The following is a 21,086-nucleotide window of genomic DNA, read 5'->3' on the forward strand; positions in this document are numbered from 1 at the left end:
CATTACCCCTATATTCAACTCTGATAATTACCAAGAATACAAAAACATTCCTTATAAAGGACTTGCATGTCAAAATTCAGAGGGACTTCAGATGACAGATGTCTCCTTAATGCTGGGTCACGTTGCCACCCCAGCTCAGTTCTTGAGCAGCTTCCCTCCTGCCAGCATCAAGATACCTTTTCTACCAAGTACATGGATGGAGGGCAAAACCCAGTATCCAACATCTATACGTAATGGAAAAGGGGAAGACAAGTGTTTTGCAGTAGAGAAGAAAATGAGGTAACTTCATGAGAGAAAAAACTCAACAGGGCATTGTTTCAGAGGTGACCACGCTCACCTAAGAACCATTTCCTCTATTCTCCCCGTTCCCCAGGCTTCCTTTATCCCTTTACATACTGTTGGAAAAACCTGTTCTTAGGAGACTAATCTTACCAGAACACACATTCAGAAGCCTGGAACTGAGAAGTTTTAAGTCCCCAACAATGATTTCCAAGTTCCTTCTTTTGATAAATAGCAGCGAAGAACAAGGGAGAGTAGTCAGCAATTTATAAATTACCACCAGGGTAAAATAAAAAAAAGAAAAAAAAAAGTTGTTGATGTAATCAAGTTCTTAGCCTGTATAACAGAAAAGACAGCAACTTGAGATTAACACAAGTGGCTTTTTGCCAGTTTCCTACTGTCCCTGGTTCCACCTGGCAAACCAGCTGAACAGTAGCAGCTTCTTGTTAAAAAAATAAATAAATATCAGGAAAGACAAAACAACTCATTTCCTTTGGCATCATTGCAAACGATTTACACTAACTCAAGAAAACTGATCACTGACTAAACCTCCAAAAGCAGTAAGTATCTAGACTAAGCAAATGCATTTAGTATTGCACTGATATGAGTTCAGATATTTTCTGTCTGTGCCCTGACATATTTTAAGTTCGGAGACATCAGACAGAGCAGTACAGGGAAGATCCCTGAACTAGAAGGGTTTCTACAGCTCTATTTTCTGGCTCTGTTCCCCTACCACTATGCTCCAAATATTTAGTAAACACAATAATGTTTCTGATTTTCTCTCGTATGATTTATAAACAGACTATGAAGTGTGAAGTTATTTCAACTTGTACTTCACAGCTCCAGAAAAACCCCAGAAGACATATTTCCCAATCCCACTAATCCACTGTTTAGGAAGGAAAAGTCACGGAAAAGATGACTTGTACAGCACTCCATTATCCACAATCCCCACTCTCTAGTCTCAGGATTTTTCTGAACTTCCTTGTCAGATACAGCTTCAAAAGTTAGCATCAAATTCAAAAAGACACTACAACTCTCTTTAAATACATGTACTAGTGTTTGACGTTGCAAAACTAATAATTTTCAAGCTTTTGCACTCAGGATGAAATGTCATTTTAATATGAATAAACGACTGACTGTATGTACAAACCAAGGTAAGATTTCAGTTCTCGTTTATCAGAAACATCAATCCAAAAGAAAGCTAAATTGAGAGCACACTTCTACTTCCATGTGCATTTGAAGTATGTACAGTAAAAGCACCAACAAAGACTCCATGTGTCAACTAGAGAAAAATGCAAGCAAGGATGAATTTTGAAGTACCTGTTAAACAATCCTTCAATTGAAGCCCAAAATAAAGCTAGAAAACTGCTGCAAAAAACAGCTGATTGCATCATATCAAGTACTCAAATTTTTTTCTTAAATTCTCAGTATGCTATAGAATCAGCATTTTTCCTCCTCCTAACCCAGGAAAATCATATTATCCAGAATGTACTGAAAAACATTTTACATCTCTTTAAGACCAAAAAAAAAAAATAAGGAAAGAAAACCTGCTCCATCTTTTTGTGCTATATCGAGGCATACTCCTTATGAGATTGTGTAGAACACGATAGATGAAAATCATTACTGATAATTCAAAATATGTTCTTTGAGGGGGAGCGTGGACTACTGTAAATGGCACACAATACCCACACATAATGAAACATAATCTAGTGAGGATTTTTAGCTGCATGATGTAAGGGAGAGAAGAACCAGGTTTCCCAAGTAATAAGCAAGAAAAACGGGTTCTGAATAGGTCACCATTTGGAACTTCAGAAAAGTCTCGAAAGTCTTTCAGGAAAACAGTTACAAGAACACTCAAGTAATTCAATGGTGCTCTCTTCAGCAACCCTACCTAATATGACTATTAAGTACAAGCATGCAAATATAGGTCAATCCACAGGCACATAGGATCCATGTTAAAAACAGTAAGATAGCTGTGATGAGTGGCACCAACAATTTTGATGACTAACACTCAAAAATGTTGCTTTCTGAATTACTAAATCAAAATCCTGAAGCAAGTCCCTGCTAGTCTTCGTCACACTGCTAAACACTAAAGTAGGCATGTTTTCCCCCCATTATTTTAGCTGAGCTCAAAGAATTTTTACAATATTTAGTAAGAAAAAAAATTAAAGTATTTCCCCTTTTTAAATTTACACAGACGTTTAATTAGCTTTATTTACAGAGCGTTTTTTTCAGTCTCCAATAGTGCCTAGATAGCATTGTCAGGCAAGAGTGCCCGTTTTAAAAGAGAATCTATATAGAATCCTAAAAATAACAGATGGTGATGCTCCTCCAGAAGAGGCAAGCTGGACTATTGAAGCAGCTCTCTCTACATGGCTCAGTTACTCAGGAGTAGTTCTGTTGCAGTCTCTACATCCCATGATTTTGAAGACAAGGCCACTATTACTGCATTCTGCAATGAGAGAACAAAAGCAACAATATTTTCAGTGTGTGAACCTGCAGCGCTGAGAAGTGGAATGAAAAGTTCACAGATCAATCAGAACACATTAGTTTACCATTTGTTAAATTCTAATAAATTATAGAAAAACAGTTTCAAAACAGGCAGGGTATTTGACAAGATTTACTAGTTATGTAGTACTTTAAAACTCTGATTCTTAAAAATAATTAGTAAAACAGAACGATTAGACCTGTAAAAGGTCATGGAAGCAGTGAGTCTACTTTAGTATACTAATGACTCTCTGTATTTATATGCATATGCTTGCCCTGCCCCTACTGAAAAATATTTAAGTTACACATACTTACCCTATCAAAGCCCATAGCACAAAGGTTTTCTATTTTTTTGGTGTATTCTGGACTAGAAACTGGTGCTCCAGCATACACGTGTGCCCAAAGTCGAGCTGTCTGTTTAAACATTTCTGGATTTTGTTTGTACTACACGAAAGAGAGGAGGGAGAAGAGGAAAGTTAAATCAACTCTGCAATCCAATCAAAAAGCAAGATGATACAACAGATTCCAATGCATCATTCTTTCTACAGTATCTTCAACAGAGTTTCAGCACTGATCATACTGCTACTTTTGAAATAAAATTCAGAGGTGAAGACTACACAGCGTAAACCCATGTAAGCATTTGATGTAATGCATTTGCCTTTAGGTTAAATTACACATTATAGCTATGTTATGCATACAATCAGGTACTGCTCTCAATTACACTGATCAAAAGTAAAGTAGCTATATTTAGCACAGCTACTGAAAAATCTATATTCAGTGTGGCTGAGCACAAATTATCCTTATGCTAACACCTCCTGAATGTACACACTGCCTACTATTCTAATGTATTTCCCTAAAAACTTTTTTTAAGTTTTGCCTAGTCTTAAGTTATGCCTAGTCTTACACATTTTTTATTCCCTTTGCCAGGGGAAGTTGTGGATGCCCCATCCCTGGAGGTATTTAAGGCCAGGCTGGATGGGGCCTTGGGTAACTTGATCTATTGGGATGTCGCTGCCCATGGCAGGGGGGTTGGAACTAGATGATCTTTAAAGTCCCTTCCAACCTAAACTACTCTATGATTCTATGATTATACACTGCAAACAGACCTGCAGTTTTTCAGTCAGGGCTGACACTTTACTACCAGGCTTCCTCCCGAGAATAAGGACATTGATAGTGTATGTGGCAATAAGAAGGCTGAAAAATGTGTTAGACTGCAAAAACCTAGGAAGCTGCAACTCATTTCATGCAAGCTATTATTTATCAGAAAAAAAATCACACAGAGTATGTAAATATTATTTTCTCCAATCTCATCACCAGTAAGTTTTCCAGTAGACAGAATGGTCCTCATCTCAGAGTTTTAAGCATGCACCAGCAACTCAAAAGCCAGGGAAATCAGTCACCTGGGAATGACTGAGCCAGGGAAATCAGTCATCTAGATTGTACTCAGAAAAGCAAGTTGAATTCCCTATTTTCCACAACTTCTGTACGTAATATAAAGTTGAAGAGTTTTGTATTTTAAAAAAAAGAAGACAATTTCCCTTAATCATTACACCTTAAAAAAAAAAAAAAGAGGCATTCCAATCTTTAGATACATAATAAATTTTAGCACTAAATAGTAGGAAAAGATATTGGGAATTACATTATCCAAATATTTAGACATATTTTAAGCACAGAAACATGGCTGATTATCATTCTGAGCATTTTATTCGTACATGAAAACAATCATTAAATCTATAAAGCACTATCAAAGTGATACAATACGTGTTTACTGATGTACTTTTCATTTTACCTCTCCTTCAGCAACACATGAACTATGCTGCATTGTGCGCTTTGTACACCTCCCACTAATTCTGCTCCACATGAAATAATTTGTATATTTATTATCTGATTATTAATGGCACTAAAAACAAACACAGGAGACAATCTGTTGTTGGAAATAACTCCGTGCTACATATACAGTGGTCTGTAATCACAAGAAAAGAGGAAGGATTAAGTTAAGCATCAGTAGCGTTCTAAAGTACTACATTCTTCTGCTCTTAAGAGATCTCCCCCCACTAACTTCTTTACTATTTTTGAGAACATTGCCAAGCCCAGAAAGCAACCAGCTGAAGTGTAAAGGATTAGTCATAACCACGTTTTATTCAGAACTAGCTTTCAGTGTTCTATAAAAAAAATTCCTTCACTCAGGTATCTGTAAATAATCTAGCTTCTCACTGGACTGAGAAAAGCCTAACGGCAGCTTTTACTGATGTCTCAGCATCAAGAATCTGAGGCAGTTAAGGTTGCTATACTTAAAAAAACAAAACAAACAACAAAGTTGAAGTGGTTTTGACACCACCCAGCTGGCATCTGAAGTGTAGATGTCAGAAAATACTACCACTATTCAAACAGGAGTTCTCCCTGGGATTCAGCTCAAAAGCTTGTTGGACGCTGCCACTTAACCTGGACAGCTTAGTAGTCTACAGTTTACTAAACTGACATACTGAAAAATGACTGTGGAGAATAACTTATTCCCCGTGAATTTTTGATGGAAAAATAACCCTCCAACAAACTAAAAAAGATTCCCCCACCAAATAAAACACATGAAGGAAGCGGGTGTTTATTACTGCATCTCTCAAAGACCTTATAATCACTTTCTACTCTCATACATAAGCTTGTAAGCTAAAGCCAAATGTCTGGGATTTCATGCAGGTATTTGTGAAGAGCAGGAGAAACTGAATCCTCCCTGTATCAGCCATGCCACAGTCCCACTGGACACATCACCACAAGCACCCAAGAACGAGCCTTGAAAATGCTCTTCAGACTCTAGGAAGTTCCATAAAGTTGGGTGCTTGGGAAAAAAACCTCTTCTCACCTCAAGTGCTTCTACAAGACTCTTACAAGACCCACACAAAATTCTACCACTGGGGCCAGAAAGGGAAATATTATTCTTTTTCTTTGTAAAGAAAGGAAAAAGTGGTTTTGTTTAATAGAGAGAGTGTGACTGCAAGGGCAGGCATCCAGCAAGAAAAAACGGTGCAGGGACACGCCTGTTGGCCTTTGCAAGAACTGTCCCTGTGCAGAGCAATTCAGTCTGACAGAACTGTTCAGGGACATTTGTTCAGAGCAGCCTCATAGCACTGCAGAATCCCACACGTCAGCCTTCTGCACTTATTGCTGAGTACAGGAACAGCAAACAGCTCTCTCCCACCCAGTGGTACAAGGGGCGACGCCCCATCTCCACATTTCCCTCCAAACCAGGAGGCCTTGGGCAGCCTGTTCTAGTGGGAGGTGTCTAGGGGATGGAATTAGATGACCTTTAAGGTCCCTTCCAACTCAAATCATTCTATGATTCTATGAAATCCTAACTGGTATGATAAACTGCTAATCTATCATCCTACACAGAGGAAAGGAGTGCACACTTTGTCACCCTGTCCTAGAGGGTCCTGATGTAGATGAGATATAGATGAGATGGATGCTGGAAGAACTTCCTACTTGCTTTGTTCTTTTGTTACTGAAATATATATACCCTGACATCCAGTCAGTGGGGAAGCTGAATCTTTTCTCCCTCTTTCCTCAAAGTAAAAAGGAAAACACCAACACATACTCAAGACTTTGTTGAAAACTGTCGTATAAAGTTATGGAACGACTGTTCCTGTCTTTTATCAACACATTAAATACAACCATGTCAGTCTTAGTATGGCGTAAGATCCAATTGACATTTTCCTGTTGCTACTTTTTATAAGTTATTGCTACTGACTGAAAAGTAACAAAAAGTTGATCATAGAATTTTACAGAATTCTAGTGATAGCAATTCAATCAGTGACTAAAAAAGTTATCCCAAGTACTTGTGATGGTGAAGTATATAGGATGCTTCATTTAGATAAATTGTTCCTCAGGACTAAATATCAACAGTAATTCATCTATAGTCACTATTCATAAAATTCTAACATTAAACAAATACAATGCTCAACAATACTCAGGCTAACCTGGAAGAGAAGCTACATACCAAGTCAAATCCAATGAACACCATCAAGTTAAAACTCATTTTAAACGAATACAACACTGCTTTTCTCATACTAGAAGCCTTAGATTTTTAAAAGGTAAATTATACTGGAATTCATTTTACTATGCTATTATCTCCTGACATTTTTGACAAGCTAAATAAAATAAGGAACAAAACTAACAAAACCAGCCTCCTGACATTACGAAAATAATTGCTACTTACTCTGGAATCCAAAGAGTAAAGAACACAAAACACTGTAGTAACTCACACTTACTGTAAGGCAGCTCTTCAATAAATTATTTTAAATCTTTATTTCCCCCAAGGTTTGGGACCTAATTTTCATTAGCAAAGGCATACAGAAGCATTACAAACTCAGTCAACTGAGTATCTTACCTGGTTTGCCACTACTGCATCTTGTGGATCATCTGGCTCCGCAGCTGCCAACAATGCTTGCAGCGATAACAACACTGTTCTTAGAGTCATTGCTGCTGCCCTAAAATTAAAAATTGAAAAATGACTTTATAAGTGCCATGCCTGTGCTCATCTTTGCTGCTGTATGAGTATCACAGAAGATATAAGAGTACATGCACAGATTCTAAGTCTAAGAATCGTAATTCTAAACTTCTACAGCATATAGGCATTAGAATACCATTCAATATATATATTTGAATAGGGTTTTAAAGAGCGTACTTTCTTACTAACAAGCTTTTGGAAAACACAGTCCTTCACCTACACATTTAACCATGTCCACTTAACAGAATTCATTCAATCTGGAAAAAAAGCCATTTGAAGATTGTGTCATCCTTCTTTACTGTCAATGACAGCACCTTGCACAAGGTCTGGGTACTGAACTGGTAGCCCACGTGTGCTCCCTCTGCTGGCACTCTTCACAGTGCCATAAATAGCACATATAGAAACAGTGACCTATATTTTAAATACCTGTAACAGATAACGATTTTTATACATTAGATACCTTTTGCATTGCATTAATTTTAATATTACATTTTTCAATTAAGTTTAACAATTTACATAGAGAATTATTACTACAATAAGAAGAAAGTTTGGCTATTAGAGAACGTGCGGTTTTTTTCAGAACTTCAGATTCTCTTCCAGGTGAATTTAAATATTTCAGGTTCCAAGCTGAATGTTCCTTCCAAGCCAAAGTATGTTTCTTTAAATTACAAGCAAAGCTAGGGGTTAATAAGTAAGATTATATTTAATCCAATAAAAGAACACCTAGTTAATGAAACATATCCTCAGTCGCATGACAGCCAGCTAACGCAATAAATTCAAGACTACAAAGCATCTTGTTTTTCACACCTAAATCACACACGCAAAACCCCAAATGAATGCACCTATGCTATGTTACTCTTTCCTGTTCTTTGTGATCTCTACTGGTTTGTACCGTCTTGAAAGGCCCTGGGCGAGAAAGCGCAGAACCTTGGTGCCCAAGTCATCTTCTCTTCCATATTACCAGTTCCAGGAACAGGACAGACAGGAATAGATGCAACTCCTGGCTATGCAGCTGGTGTTGCCACAAGGATTTTTATTTTATGGCAGTGGAATCTCCTACAAGGATACAACCTGCTGTCATGGGATGGACTCCACCTGTTTAGAAGAGGCAGGGAAATCTTTGGAAGCAGACTAGCCAGCTTGGTATAGTGCACTTTAAACTGAAGGACTTGGGAAGAGGGACCCAGTATGGCAATGCCCACTCCACCATCACCACCACAACTGATTGGGGGAAAAACCAGACCAACCAGAGCAGTTTAGAATATGTCTTACCTGACTCCCTAACTGAGAATCAGAAGATTGACTGCCTGAACGGTACGTATACCAATGCACGCAGTCTGGGAAACAAACAGGAGGAACTCTAAGTCCATGCCCAATCAGAAACCTATGATATCACAGGAATAAACATGAAACATGGTGGACAACTTACATGACTGCAGGATCATGATGAACAGCTATAGAGCCATTTCATAAAGACAGGCAAGGAAGAAGTGGAGGAGATACTCTTTATCACGGAGAACCTTGAATGTATGGAAGTCAAATATGGTATTTGCGGAAGCCCTATCACAAGCCTCTGGGTCAAAATCAGAGGGGTCGTTTCCAAGGGCAACCTTAAAGTGAGCATCTGCTACCAAGCCCCACACCAAGATGACAAGATCAATGAAGCAATACTTGAGTCACACAAGCAAGCTTCGGTTCAACAAAACCTGGTTCTTACAGGTGACTTTAACTAACCCAGACACTTGCTGGAAGAACACAGCAGTTCACATGTAATCCATTAAGTTCCTGGAACACACAGAGGACTCCGTCTTCATACAAGTGTTAGCTACACCAAGCAGGAAAGGGGCACTGCTGGACTTGCTACTCACAAACCAAGAAAACCTGCTTTGTAATATCTCAGCAATAGCCTTGACTGCAGTGACCACAATATTGTGGAGTTCAAAATACTGCTGAGCACGCTGAAGATCAGTTCCAAGATGAGGGTTTTTACATTTTAGAAGAGCAGACTTCAGCTTGCTCAGAGCTTGGTTGGAAGGGAACCTGTGGGAAGCCTCCATGGAGGATAAAAGAGCTATTGAGTGCCAGGATATTCTCAAGAACATTTTTCTAGATTCACAAAAAACAGTTTATCCCCTCTTAAAGGCAAGGGAAGCAGGTGGAGGAAAAGACCCCTTGGCTTAACTGTGAGCTTCAGGGTGTGCTCAGAACAAAACAGGAAATGTAGCAGAGACAGAAAAGTGGAACATTATCCCTTGAAAATTACAAGGACATTAGCAAGGTACACAGAGATGCAGTTAGGAAAGCAAAAGCTCAGGTGAACTGCAACCAGCCAGAGGGGTCAAAAACATCAAGAAAGGGTTCTTCAGATATGCTAACAACACTGTTAAACAGGAGAGGTGAACTAGTCACTGACAGTGCTGTAAAGGCAAATGTACTCAATACCTTCTTCACCTCTGTCTTTACCAGTGCTACTGGGTCCCAGGTCATGAGAACAAACATCCAGATTTTGATGGAGACACAGGCCCATCATCCGTGAATGAAGAGTTAGTGTGTGAACTGTTACAGGAGCTTGACCTGTATAAATCAATGGGCCCAGAAAACATCCACCCAAGGGTGTTGAGAAAGCTGGCTGGTGTCATTGCAAGGCCACTCTCCACGATCTTTGAAAAGTAGAGCAGATACGGGGACATCCCTGGAGACTGAAAGAAGGCTAATGTCACCCCCATGCATAAGATTGGCTCCAAGGAGTACCCAGCCAATCACAGACCCATTAGCTTCACTTCAGTCCCTGGGAAGGTTATGGAGTGAATATTCTTGGTGACTGTCAAAGTCAACTGAAGCATGAGACTGGGAAAAGCAAACATGGATTCACTAGGGACAAATCATGCTTGATAAACTTGATTGCCTTCTACAACAAAGGGACCCAATCGGCTGATATGGGGCAAGTGGTAGACATTGTCTACTGGACTTCAAGACTTTTGACACTTCCTCGCAGCTTCCTCCTAGAGAAACTAATGCACTACAGCCTAGACAAATGGTCTGTGTGGTAAGCAATGAACTGGCTGACAGGTTGCACCCAGAGGGTGGTAATAAATAGTCCTTTCTCAAACTGGCAATCAGGCACAAGCGGGGTCACCAAGGATTGATATTGGGCCCAGCACTGTTTAATATCTTCACAAGTGACCTGGATGTTGGGATCAAGAGCACTCTGATGAAATCTGCAGATAACACTAAGTTGAATGGGGAGGGTGACACTCTAGAGGGAAGAGCTACCTTCCAGAAGACCTGGACAGACTGCAAGAGTGGGCTAGCAGGGAACTTGTGAAGTTCAATGGAGATAAGTATAAGGTCTTGCACCTGGGAACACATAACCCTGGCACGCAGCTCAGATTGGGTTCCACCTGGCTGGAGAGCAGCGAGCAGCTTTGTGAAGAAGGACCTAGGGGTCTTGCACAACAGACTCAACATGAGTAAACAGTGTTCTGCAGCAGCAAAGAAGGCCAACAGGATGCTGGGCTGCATCTTGAAGGGCATCACCAGCAGATATAAAGAAGCCATGATCCCACTCTATTCAGTGCTTGTCAGGCTGCACCTGGAGTACTGCATCCGGTTTTGGTCCCAGCTATACAAAGAACATGCAGACAGGCTGGAGAGGGTCTATAGAAGGGCCACTAAGATGATCAGTGATTTAGGAAACCTACCATACCAAGTAGGGCTAAAAGAACTGGGTTCGTTCAGCCTTGAGAGAAGAAGTCTTAGGGGATACCTTATTACCATGTGCCAGTACATATAGGGTGTCTACCAAGAGGATGAAGACTCCATTTTTACAAGGAGTCATGTGGAAAAGACAAGTAGTAATGGGTGTAAGTTGCTCCTGAGGAGATTCTGACTGGGTTCCAGAAGAAAATTTTTAACCACAAGAACAGTTGCAACATTGGAATAATCTGCCCAGGGAAGTGGTGGATTCCTCTACACTGGACATTTCTAAGGTTCATCACGACAGGGTGCCGGGCCATCTCATTTAAACTATAAATCACCAAAAAAGATTGGATCAGATTATTCTTGAGTTCCCTTCCAAGCTGGCATTCTATGATTCTATGAAATTAAACTATTTATTATGTATGCATTGATGATGTAATTCAGAGCGGCATCTACTAGTACTAAATGACTAATGCAACACATATACTATTGCGGCATCCAGGTGTCACAGAACACTAAGCCGTTCAGGCCTTACCACGCTTGAATGGATTTAACCTTTTTTATTTTTACGCAATGAATTCCAGGAACTACCTTGGGGAACAAAGGGCACTGCTAAGAACCAAAGGTGCTATGGACACATAGAACCAAAGCTCTGTGCTGGCTCCAGCTATCTCTGGCTTTCAAGACTGCTACACTCTTTTAGTCCCTGTTCACCTGTTTGTAGATATTTTATGTAAAGCACACTGGGACTTTAACTTCTGCTCTGACACTGCAATTTCAAAATGAGTAATAAAAATTAATACCTCATCCATATAGGGGGATATATGCTCAGAGATCTCAAACTCTAAAACAATAACTATAGACAAGAGAGCTACACATGTAAACATGTTTAAGAATGTTGTTTACAACTTATTTTTAGGTCTCACATCTCAAAATGGCTTTCTCATCTCATGCATAAGACGACAAAGTCTTAATTGGACATAAACATTAAAGACATATCCTTAAATCATAAAAGAAAACCTGTTACAGCTTCAGCTGCCATTCATATTAAAAAAGGAAATTAAAGTTTGTGATTAATGGTAAAGAAAATCTGACTAATTTTGTGTAACTGTTGTATACCGATGTAACATCTTCTATCTTTAGGACACCAATTAGCCTTCCCGATAAAAGAAAGCAAGAAAGTCTTATTTTCTATGTAGCTTAGTCTTCATTTTTCAGACATAAATTAAGATTCTCAGAAGAAACTGGAGGGATATAGCTAAAAATAGATTCTCTTCACAAGTACATTAAAAGGCTGCTTTTCCTTCCCATTACCTTCTTTGGGGAGAACAAAGCGAATGGAGATGACTGCCCGGAACTACAGTTACACTACTAAGGCAGGAGCCGTTCTTCATCAGCCAAGAGCAAAACCAATTCTCATCATCAGCTCTGGAAGAAAATCTGAGCTGATGGTGGCACAAAACTAAAAACACTAACACACACACACACCTTCAAGCTAGAGAAGGATGTGGTGAAAGAGAAGCTGAATTTTGCTTAAAACAAATTTAAAGTGGAGAGATACATGTCTTCTGCATTTTCCAATGCTCCTCAAGGTTTTTTTTTTTCCAGAACAGAATCTTGGGGAAAAAAACCCCAACTCTTCTTATATTTGAAGAACATTTCTAACTGTGGATTTATGCACAACATCTCAAAATTCAAGCAATTTCCTTTGGTAACTCAAGTTAGTTGAATGCTTGGGTTTTAGGTTTTTTTCACTCCTCCCTGCCAAAAGCAAGGGTTTCTACCACTCTGTGTAAGGGTTTGTATCAACTCTGTGTAATCTGTTCTTGACTGAAGCCACACAAGTTTCTTGGAAAACATATTGCAATGCTTCACCATGTCCGATATTCTGCATGCTAAAACGGCTTTCCAGTCAGTCATGGTAGGTCTTATTTGCTTAGACCACCATTCTTGTCACTTAACCCTGGATTTTTCCTATGATTCCCATCTTTTTACAATACAACACTCAAAGTGGGTGCACTACTCCAACAGATACCTGACCAATGATAAGGAAAAAGCAGGCAGCTTATAGCATCCCATTTGCATTGTGCATGACACTACTGGCTCCCGTTTCCTCCTGAAGTTTACAATAACCTTTGACTCTCACCCCATCCCAAAATGCCACTTAGCCACTGTGCAGGCTTGCAAGTTAGGCAACTAAAAAAAAAGGAGAAATGGGCATTAATATCTATTAGTAAGTTGCAGAGAGCCCACTGCAGGGAAGCACTGTCCCTGTGAGAACCTCAAACTAAAAGCCTCAACTCCAGACATCCTAACCAAAAAACAGGCCTTCTATTGGCACTGCATTTATAAAACAGGAAGGGAAATACGCAGAATAAAGAAAGCTGATATATATTTTATTCATTTGCCCTTTTTTCAGGTCTTGGGGCACTTCCATTAAAAAAAAAGGGCAACTCTAATTTGTGTGAATACTGTAAAGCTCAGCAAGCCAGCTGTGCACAGCATGCGTGTGGTAAGAAATCTCTTACCTCTGCATGAGCCGAAAGAGTTCTAAGAGGATTATGAAACACTACCAGATTGTCTTTTTCTTCTTCACTTTAAGAAACTAAGTAATTTTCCATTTAGGAAGTTTTTACTTACGTTTTGTACGTTCCTCTCTGGAAACAATCTAGTTACTCTGAGAGGTAACCCAGCAGAACAACAGGAACAGCTGCAGCCAGCAGATTGCTGCTCCACTCTGTCAACCCAACATGGCTGCTGAGAACAATTTTCTTTTTACATTTTTAAAATAATCTGCAATTTTTACTTTATTTGTGAAATAATTATGCTTGCTAATCCAAGAAAAAAAGCTCTGGGAACTTGTACCAAGGGCTTATGGAATCTAGAAGGAGGAAATGAATAAGGCCTTTAGTGTTAGCTCATTGTATAGTCACTATTTGCAGGAGAAGTACAAGACTGGCCACCCATTAGGGAAAGAAGAAAAAGAGAACAGAACAGCTTTGACACAGTGGACAGAGGGAAAGACAACCTGTTTGCTGAAGGGTTCCCTCAAACAATGTTAATATTCTCTGCAGTTTTCTCAAAGCTTTAAAGAGGCTTAGTACCCCTCAAACATTGAGCAAAACCCAGCAGCTTTACAAGCTGAAGATGATGATTACTACATGCTGGCTGTTGCTTATGTATCTATTAAAACTGCATTCTCTCTAATCATGGTGATTTCTGTATCTCAACCAAAACTGAAGTGCTAGCCCTCCAGTACAGCCACTATGGAAAAAATATTCTTATTACTCATTTTTATTTTGACTGTCAAAACTACAACAGCCAGGAGTTTTTTGTAGCCGTAAACACAGCCACAACACATTAGCTTGATAATCACTGCTCAAGGGATTTATGCAGAACAGCGCTCAAATAATTTAGTTCTCAGGTTTCAATGAACAGAATTAGATGTATTTTGTATTTATGAATAAAATTTTGAGACAGAACACTAGCCTTGAATAGAAATTTCAGCTACAGTAAGTGAAACCACATAACAAAAGTCATACCAGATCAGCATAAATAGTATTCCTTCTACAAAATCATATCCCTATTTTAATTCTACCAGCTAACAGTAGCTGTTTTGCAAACAAACTAACAATAACAGGTATTTACAAATCTAAACATGACGAAAATCCGCAGCTGCAAAGACTTTCAGCATCAAACATATGCTGCAGAGAAAGAATTTCATTAAACTCATTAAAAAATAAAGACGTTACTTTGGGAACTGATTAAAACCTCCTGCCAACATGGAGAATAACCCAAGTATGCTCATTAGAACAGGAAATCATTCTCATGAGATGGGTGAGCAGGGAAGAAACTTTTTGTAAACTATTCAAAAACATTAAAATTTCTGTATTTGTACTCACCATACACACGAGTATTTTATGGGTTTATTAATTCTTTAACAAACCCTAATAAATTCCATAGGCCCAAATTCTGTCCTTTGACTCCCACTGACCTCAGACAAGAGCTGGAATTTGAGACTTACATTTAAACACAGCAACAAGAGCAGCATTATTCAGCCAAGAGCATTACAAGTCAGTGAAGTGGCACTTCAGAAACAGAGCTTATTACTGAAAGATTTGACAAGAGAGACTGTGGAACTAAATATATTTTCTAGAACACAGACATTAGAACGTTTCACAATTGCGTTTGTCCCATTTAACTTAGAATAGCCGGTGAAATCCATGAAATATTAAAATACCAAGGTGGAGGGTGTGGCTTGCATTTGTTTGGTTTCTAATGAAGCTATCATTTTATCCAAACCCCTGTTCAACCAACACACACAGAAAATTTAAACATGGTCCTGTACACATTCCTTAAATACTTAAAACAGCCTATACTGAAGAACAATAAACAACATATTTAAACAATATTAGCCACTCATACAGCTAAGGAAGTTTTAGGAAGCTACTCAGACAAAAAGTCTCATCTACCACAATACTAAATTCACACCAACAGAAAAGGATGGCGGTAGCCACAAGTTCCTTTTCTCCAAAGGACCAGAGGCTTTGACAAGCATTTAAAAATTGAAGTGATTTTTATTTACCATTCTATGATTCAAAACCAAACAAAACTTCCAAAAAGCATCACTAGAAAATAAAGAGATCACTAGATTAAGAATCTTTTGAAAGAGATGATAGCACATATGAAGCCTCCACTCCACCCCCCAAAAGTGCTGTGAAATTCTTTCCTTAGTGCTTTCAAATGAAGACAGTGTTTCGAAGGAAGAGTTTAATAGTACATAAGCGGCATAATATTGGTTGTCCCTGTGCCAGTCGGTTTAAAAACAGAGAAGGTATGTTCTTTTTCCAATACTCCTTGATGAAGGAATATATTAACATTTTTTTTCTTCATCAGGCAGAATTAAAACACAGGTTAAGTTACCCATGCAAGGCCTAACTTTCAAAGATTACAAGAACACAAGTCAAATCTCCTCTCCTGTTCTTCCTTTCCAAACCGCAACGGTTTTGTTAGAAAAAAATCAAACAAAAAAAAGGGGGGTTGTTGCCTCTCAGCATTTCATACTTTTTCAGCTTGAATGGCCACTGAAAAGGGCAGAAACTTTCATCTTAAAGTTATTAACTGCTTCACTCCTAGAGCAGCAGTTTTGGAATAAGACTCAATTTTGTGAGACTGTTTCAAGTAACAATGTGTAGTAATGCTGAAAGACAACAGAAGAGCTGTTCTAGGGCTGGAATCCAAAATGTGGTCTCCTGAATCCCAGTCTGTTGCTACAGCAGCAAGATCAGCCATCCTTCTCCACAGAAAACGCAAATTAGGGAAATAAATTATGGTAATATGAAGATAACAAGAAAATATTTTTAAAGGCTGTTAAATTAATTAAGACTGTAATAAATAGGGACTGTCTTTACTCAAAGTTTCTAGGGGAAAATACTAGATAAGCATAATTTTTGAGAAACAGGATCTTTAGGGGATCCAGTACAGAAAGATCAGCCTTGAAGGCACTTGTTAAAAGTCACACACCTTCATACTGTGAGTAAAACAACTAGTCAGTGCATAAAGGAGTACCAAAAGATTGAAGAAACAAAACAAACCCAGAGCTTAAAAAATTTTACAGAAATTCCTCCCAAGAGAGTATTAGTGACACTGAGATGCTGTTTCACATTAAGCATCTTTGCTGCCAGGAATAAAGAAGTTTTGCCTTCCCACATCCTTACTACTTAAATTTTGACCTGAGTGAAATAAGCCTAGCTGGGAGAGAGCAGGTTTATGTGCATTAGTTAAAAATACCCTCAAAAATTGGTTTTGCCAAAAACCACAAATAACCCAAAACCAAACAACCAAATATACAAAAAATATCCCAACACACAAACCAACTGGCCAACCTCATGCCCATTCATTGGTCCGGTTTAGAATATGATCTCAGGAAACTGTACTGGCACACTTAGAGTCATTAATCACTAGTGTACCTGTAGGGTGCTACGAATAACTAGGTGCAGGTATAAAACTGCACTGGCTTCACTGACAGAAAGGTGATATCATGTACCATGGCAGGTATATGTTGAAACATTCTATTGCCTCAATAAACATCAAGTGCTTTGAGACTGTAACAAAAAAATATACAGTTCCAGAAATGACAGACAATAGCTTGTGATTATTATGATTTCATTTTAATAATTTACAGTATTCTGTGCCACATGACTTGCATGATCTTGTCACTCTGTACAAAGAGAATACATTGGATGCATCAGTTGAAAGACCACAACATTCAGGCTTTCTGCTCTAGAGTTTCTCTTTCAAACTTAACTGATGTCTGCTTAGCCAGGAGGAGTCTTGATGAAGTTGAATTTACAAGCATTTGAAGTTTGTATGGATTAGATATTGATATTACCTGCTAGGGTACTACAGTCCTATTATTTTGGGGCACATATGGAGGAAAATAACAAATATGAATTCCACTCAAGTTAAATATCACACCTGTCATACAATTGGTGCATACGATAATCAAACTACATAAAATGTATCACTCGGAAAAACAAATGAACAAGGTCAGTTATTACAGTATGGACACTTACAGGTCCACTCCACAGATACTGGCTATTAAAACTTTTTCAGTATCATTAAGTACTCAAAAGTCAGCAACTGACCATGTAACTAAAAGGTAAATAGTTTACAAGAGGTGCAAATCATAAACATTATCAGTGGTAACAGAATCAATATGGTCATTCTTTTCCGTTTCCTATCGCTGACCTGTTAACCTTTTATACGCCCAGACTCATTTCATACATTATTTTAGCTCTATCAGAACTAATTTTTATTTGAAAGGAGAAGAATCAGAACAAAGATAGGCACTTGGGTTTTTAATGCTTACACCTCAGGAGGCTGAAAGGACAAAATTCAGGAGGCAATATAGTAGCAGTCATTAATGGAAAAGAACTAACTAAAAAAGAACCTCCTACAAAGACACCTGGAACATCACCAGAATGAAACGTATGGCCTAACCCTAGTATCTACCTAATTAGCACTTCCCAAAATTACCACGCAATCATTTCATTTGCACCTTTTCAACTGAAAATATAGTACTGAAATATTGTAAGCTTTAAGGACATCTCAAATTACAAATGCAAAGTGAAAAGCAACATGAGCCCTTGCTTCCTGTCCAGGACAGTGGTAATATATTTGATTTTGCACATTTAAATCCATATAGAATCTTACCATTGATCTTTCAGAATATCCAAACAAATGGCCCCAGTGACTGAGCTAATATTAGGATGCCATATTTTGGTTATAAACCGCACCTAGAAAACAAGACAATTTTAAAACCAAAAATGGTTATTAAATGCAGTACATTAAGTAAACATTTCAAATGCACTGTTTCAAATATCATATTATGAAAAAATACTAATTAAGGAAACATCAAGCTAAAACACTACTAAGGCATGTGATACCTCTTATTTCAGAAGGCTTCAAGTTTGCAAGGCCATTTATTAGACAGAGCCTTACTTGACTCAAAGACAGACTACTGCCTGTTTGAGGACACCAAATCCAACCTTAACTGCTTTCCCACCCACTGTCAGGTGTATGCATCCCTGCATCACACAAGGCCAGTCAAAAATATTCCCCAGCAGTACGAATGTTTTGATGCAAGTAAATGGTCAAATGCAGACTTAAATTTTCCAACATGAGAAATGCTAGACAGTCACTTTTAATACAGTGAAACAAGACCCTGATCTCTTAACATGGGTACTGGATCCCACTGTACAGCTAAATTTTTGGCAGCTACAGAAGTATCATATAATCTTCCTTAATGGATGCTAATACTTGTACAACCATCCAGTCTTATTACCCATATGCAGAAAGCTCTTCAACAAACCACAACCTAACTAGATTACATTTCTTTGCAGTTGAATGGATATAGTCCCAGCATTCACTCATTGATCATGTCCATATTTTTACGCTAAAATAAAGCATGGATAAAATCAGTGCAGTTTTGATTTGAAGACATTGAGAAAATTAAAAGGGTTTTCTTCTAAAAATCTCCAAACCAAAAGCTGTTCTCTGAAAGGAATACATACAAGCCTGTAGAAATTTTCTTGAACTCCCTTATTTCAGGTTACACTGCCTTCTCATGACTTTGACCTCTCGTTTCTCATCTCTACCTCCTCACCCCAAACTCATGACAAACATTTTACACTGCCTTTTATACTATAACTCTTTCAACTTTTGTCACTGATCTGCAGGCAAATTGGTGCAGAGGACACGTTATTTGTCAGGCAGTACAGCAAAAAATGCACATACAGGCCTATAATAAAAATCAGTGCAAACATGGTATATAAATAGGCAAGACCATAACAGTTCCACTTTCCAGGACAGAAAGTAAGAGATCAAGTCAGCTGAGCCACTTATTAACTAGCTCAACTCTATAAATCACTTCCAAAATGTAAAAAGCCATGTAAATACTAGGTGATTTATCACAGTAAATGACTGCTAACAATAGCTGTCAAAGCACATATTGAACAAGATAAAGAAATCTTTCAGATGAAAGGCAGGGACAGACACATGCAAAAAGGCTTTCAATTCAAGACTACAGACTCCAGAAGAAGCTGTACTATGCTACCGTGGACTGAGCCTGTAACAGCTGTCTAGGTACTTTGGAAATGGAAACCACCAAGCCCTAAAGCAGCAATTAAACTATGGTCCATAGACCCATCTTTCAGTGTCTACAACCTGTTTCATCTGTCCTTATTTTACCTCCTGGCAGAACATATGCGGACAAAAGAACCCACAGACATTTCATTACAACTTTGCGTCTTTCACTCCAGCCTCAAAGAAGCCATACAAAGGCCAAGAGCCAAGGAGCTACAAGCACTCTCCCAACCTCCTCTTCCCCAGTTCCTTCCCCTGTGTTACATACCAGGGTGAAAATTCTCAGGATCATGTTTTTAGTTCAAAGACATCTTTCAGACAAACAGAAAGCCAATCAAGAACCTGAGTTAGACAACTCAGTAGTCTGCTGTTTCACCAGATATCATTGAAGAAGGGACTAAATTAGAGGACAGGAATAGACAGTCGCAGCTGCATTTGCCTAGGCAGAACACTATTCAGACTGATCCATTTAGGAGGGAATTAGAATCACGAGTTTAAAGTGTTAGAAAGACACAGTAAAGTCGAAAAGGCAATGAGTTGTGAAAAACGTACAAGTGACTTCACCACAGCCATTTCTCGTCTCTCACGCATGAGTGCATGTTTTATGCATTCTTCCAATAGTGTTGCAGTACTGTATTTCTCTATCGGTTCTAAAGGCACACAAACGTAGACTTAAATAATTATTACTAGAAACTTGCTAAGTTAGACTCAAGACTCTATTAAACGTAACTTATGGAGCCCAAGAAATTAAAAGAATCAGTAACTATCTATTACAGCACTTCTTCAATGATACCAAGGGAGAAGGAAGATAGTTTTACTTGATGTAGAGAGTACAGTTATCTGAAAATTGTAGTTATCTTGCCAATAAGAAATTACTACATGAGGATCACTCATAAGGCACAACCTCCTCCCACCTCCCCCGAATCAGCCTGTTCACACTTTAAGGAATAAGTCAAGTGTATTTCTGATTGGATACAGTACACACTGCATTATTTCTGCCTAAAGATGACAAGCAGAAAAAAAAGGAAGATGAGTACTACAAAGGCACTACACATGCAAGCAAATAAATACGAATACTCAAACCCAAATTCTTAGCCAAATTATTTTATCAAAAAAAGTGTTTACAGTACCTTAGGAGGATTAAATGGATATGTTTCTGGAATTTTTATCTCTAATTGATATCTTCCACCTGCAAAAGACAAGAACAAATTAGAAATAAAGCCAAAAGAACATTACTCAAGCTTCGCTTTTATGACAATAAAGCTTACGTTTCTAAATGGACATGTTTTCAAGTAATTCAAGTTTACTCAAAAATATTAGCGAGAATACATTTCTAAACTTTATATGTTACATAAAGAAATTCATATAAAGTCAAGCTGATAGTCATATTTGCTTACGCAAATCAGAACCTGTATTCTTGGATATATTTAATGCGTACATTCTCCTACAGTTTCTCATTTCCAACAGTGTAATTTCC

General features: G+C 38.4%; 1 protein-coding gene across 1 annotated transcript in view; it reads right to left on the reverse strand.

Moving 5' to 3' along the window:
• Positions 1–1,586: 1,586 nt before the first annotated feature.
• The window catches only part of UBE2K (ubiquitin conjugating enzyme E2 K), a 41,631-nt gene continuing 22,131 nt past the window's right edge, over positions 1,587–21,086 (reverse strand). The window contains exons 3-7 of the mRNA XM_069856153.1: positions 20,740–20,798; positions 18,179–18,261; positions 7,145–7,244; positions 3,082–3,210; positions 1,587–2,731 (exon numbers count right to left, since the gene is read on the reverse strand). Of these exons, the coding sequence (XP_069712254.1) occupies positions 2,657–2,731; positions 3,082–3,210; positions 7,145–7,244; positions 18,179–18,261; positions 20,740–20,798 (446 nt within the window). The 3' untranslated portion in view covers positions 1,587–2,656. The remainder of the gene's footprint in view (positions 2,732–3,081; positions 3,211–7,144; positions 7,245–18,178; positions 18,262–20,739; positions 20,799–21,086) is intronic.

The sequence above is a fragment of the Phaenicophaeus curvirostris genome, chromosome 4, assembly GCF_032191515.1.
Source record: "Phaenicophaeus curvirostris isolate KB17595 chromosome 4, BPBGC_Pcur_1.0, whole genome shotgun sequence".
In the NCBI taxonomy this organism is placed as follows: domain Eukaryota; kingdom Metazoa; phylum Chordata; class Aves; order Cuculiformes; family Cuculidae; genus Phaenicophaeus; species Phaenicophaeus curvirostris.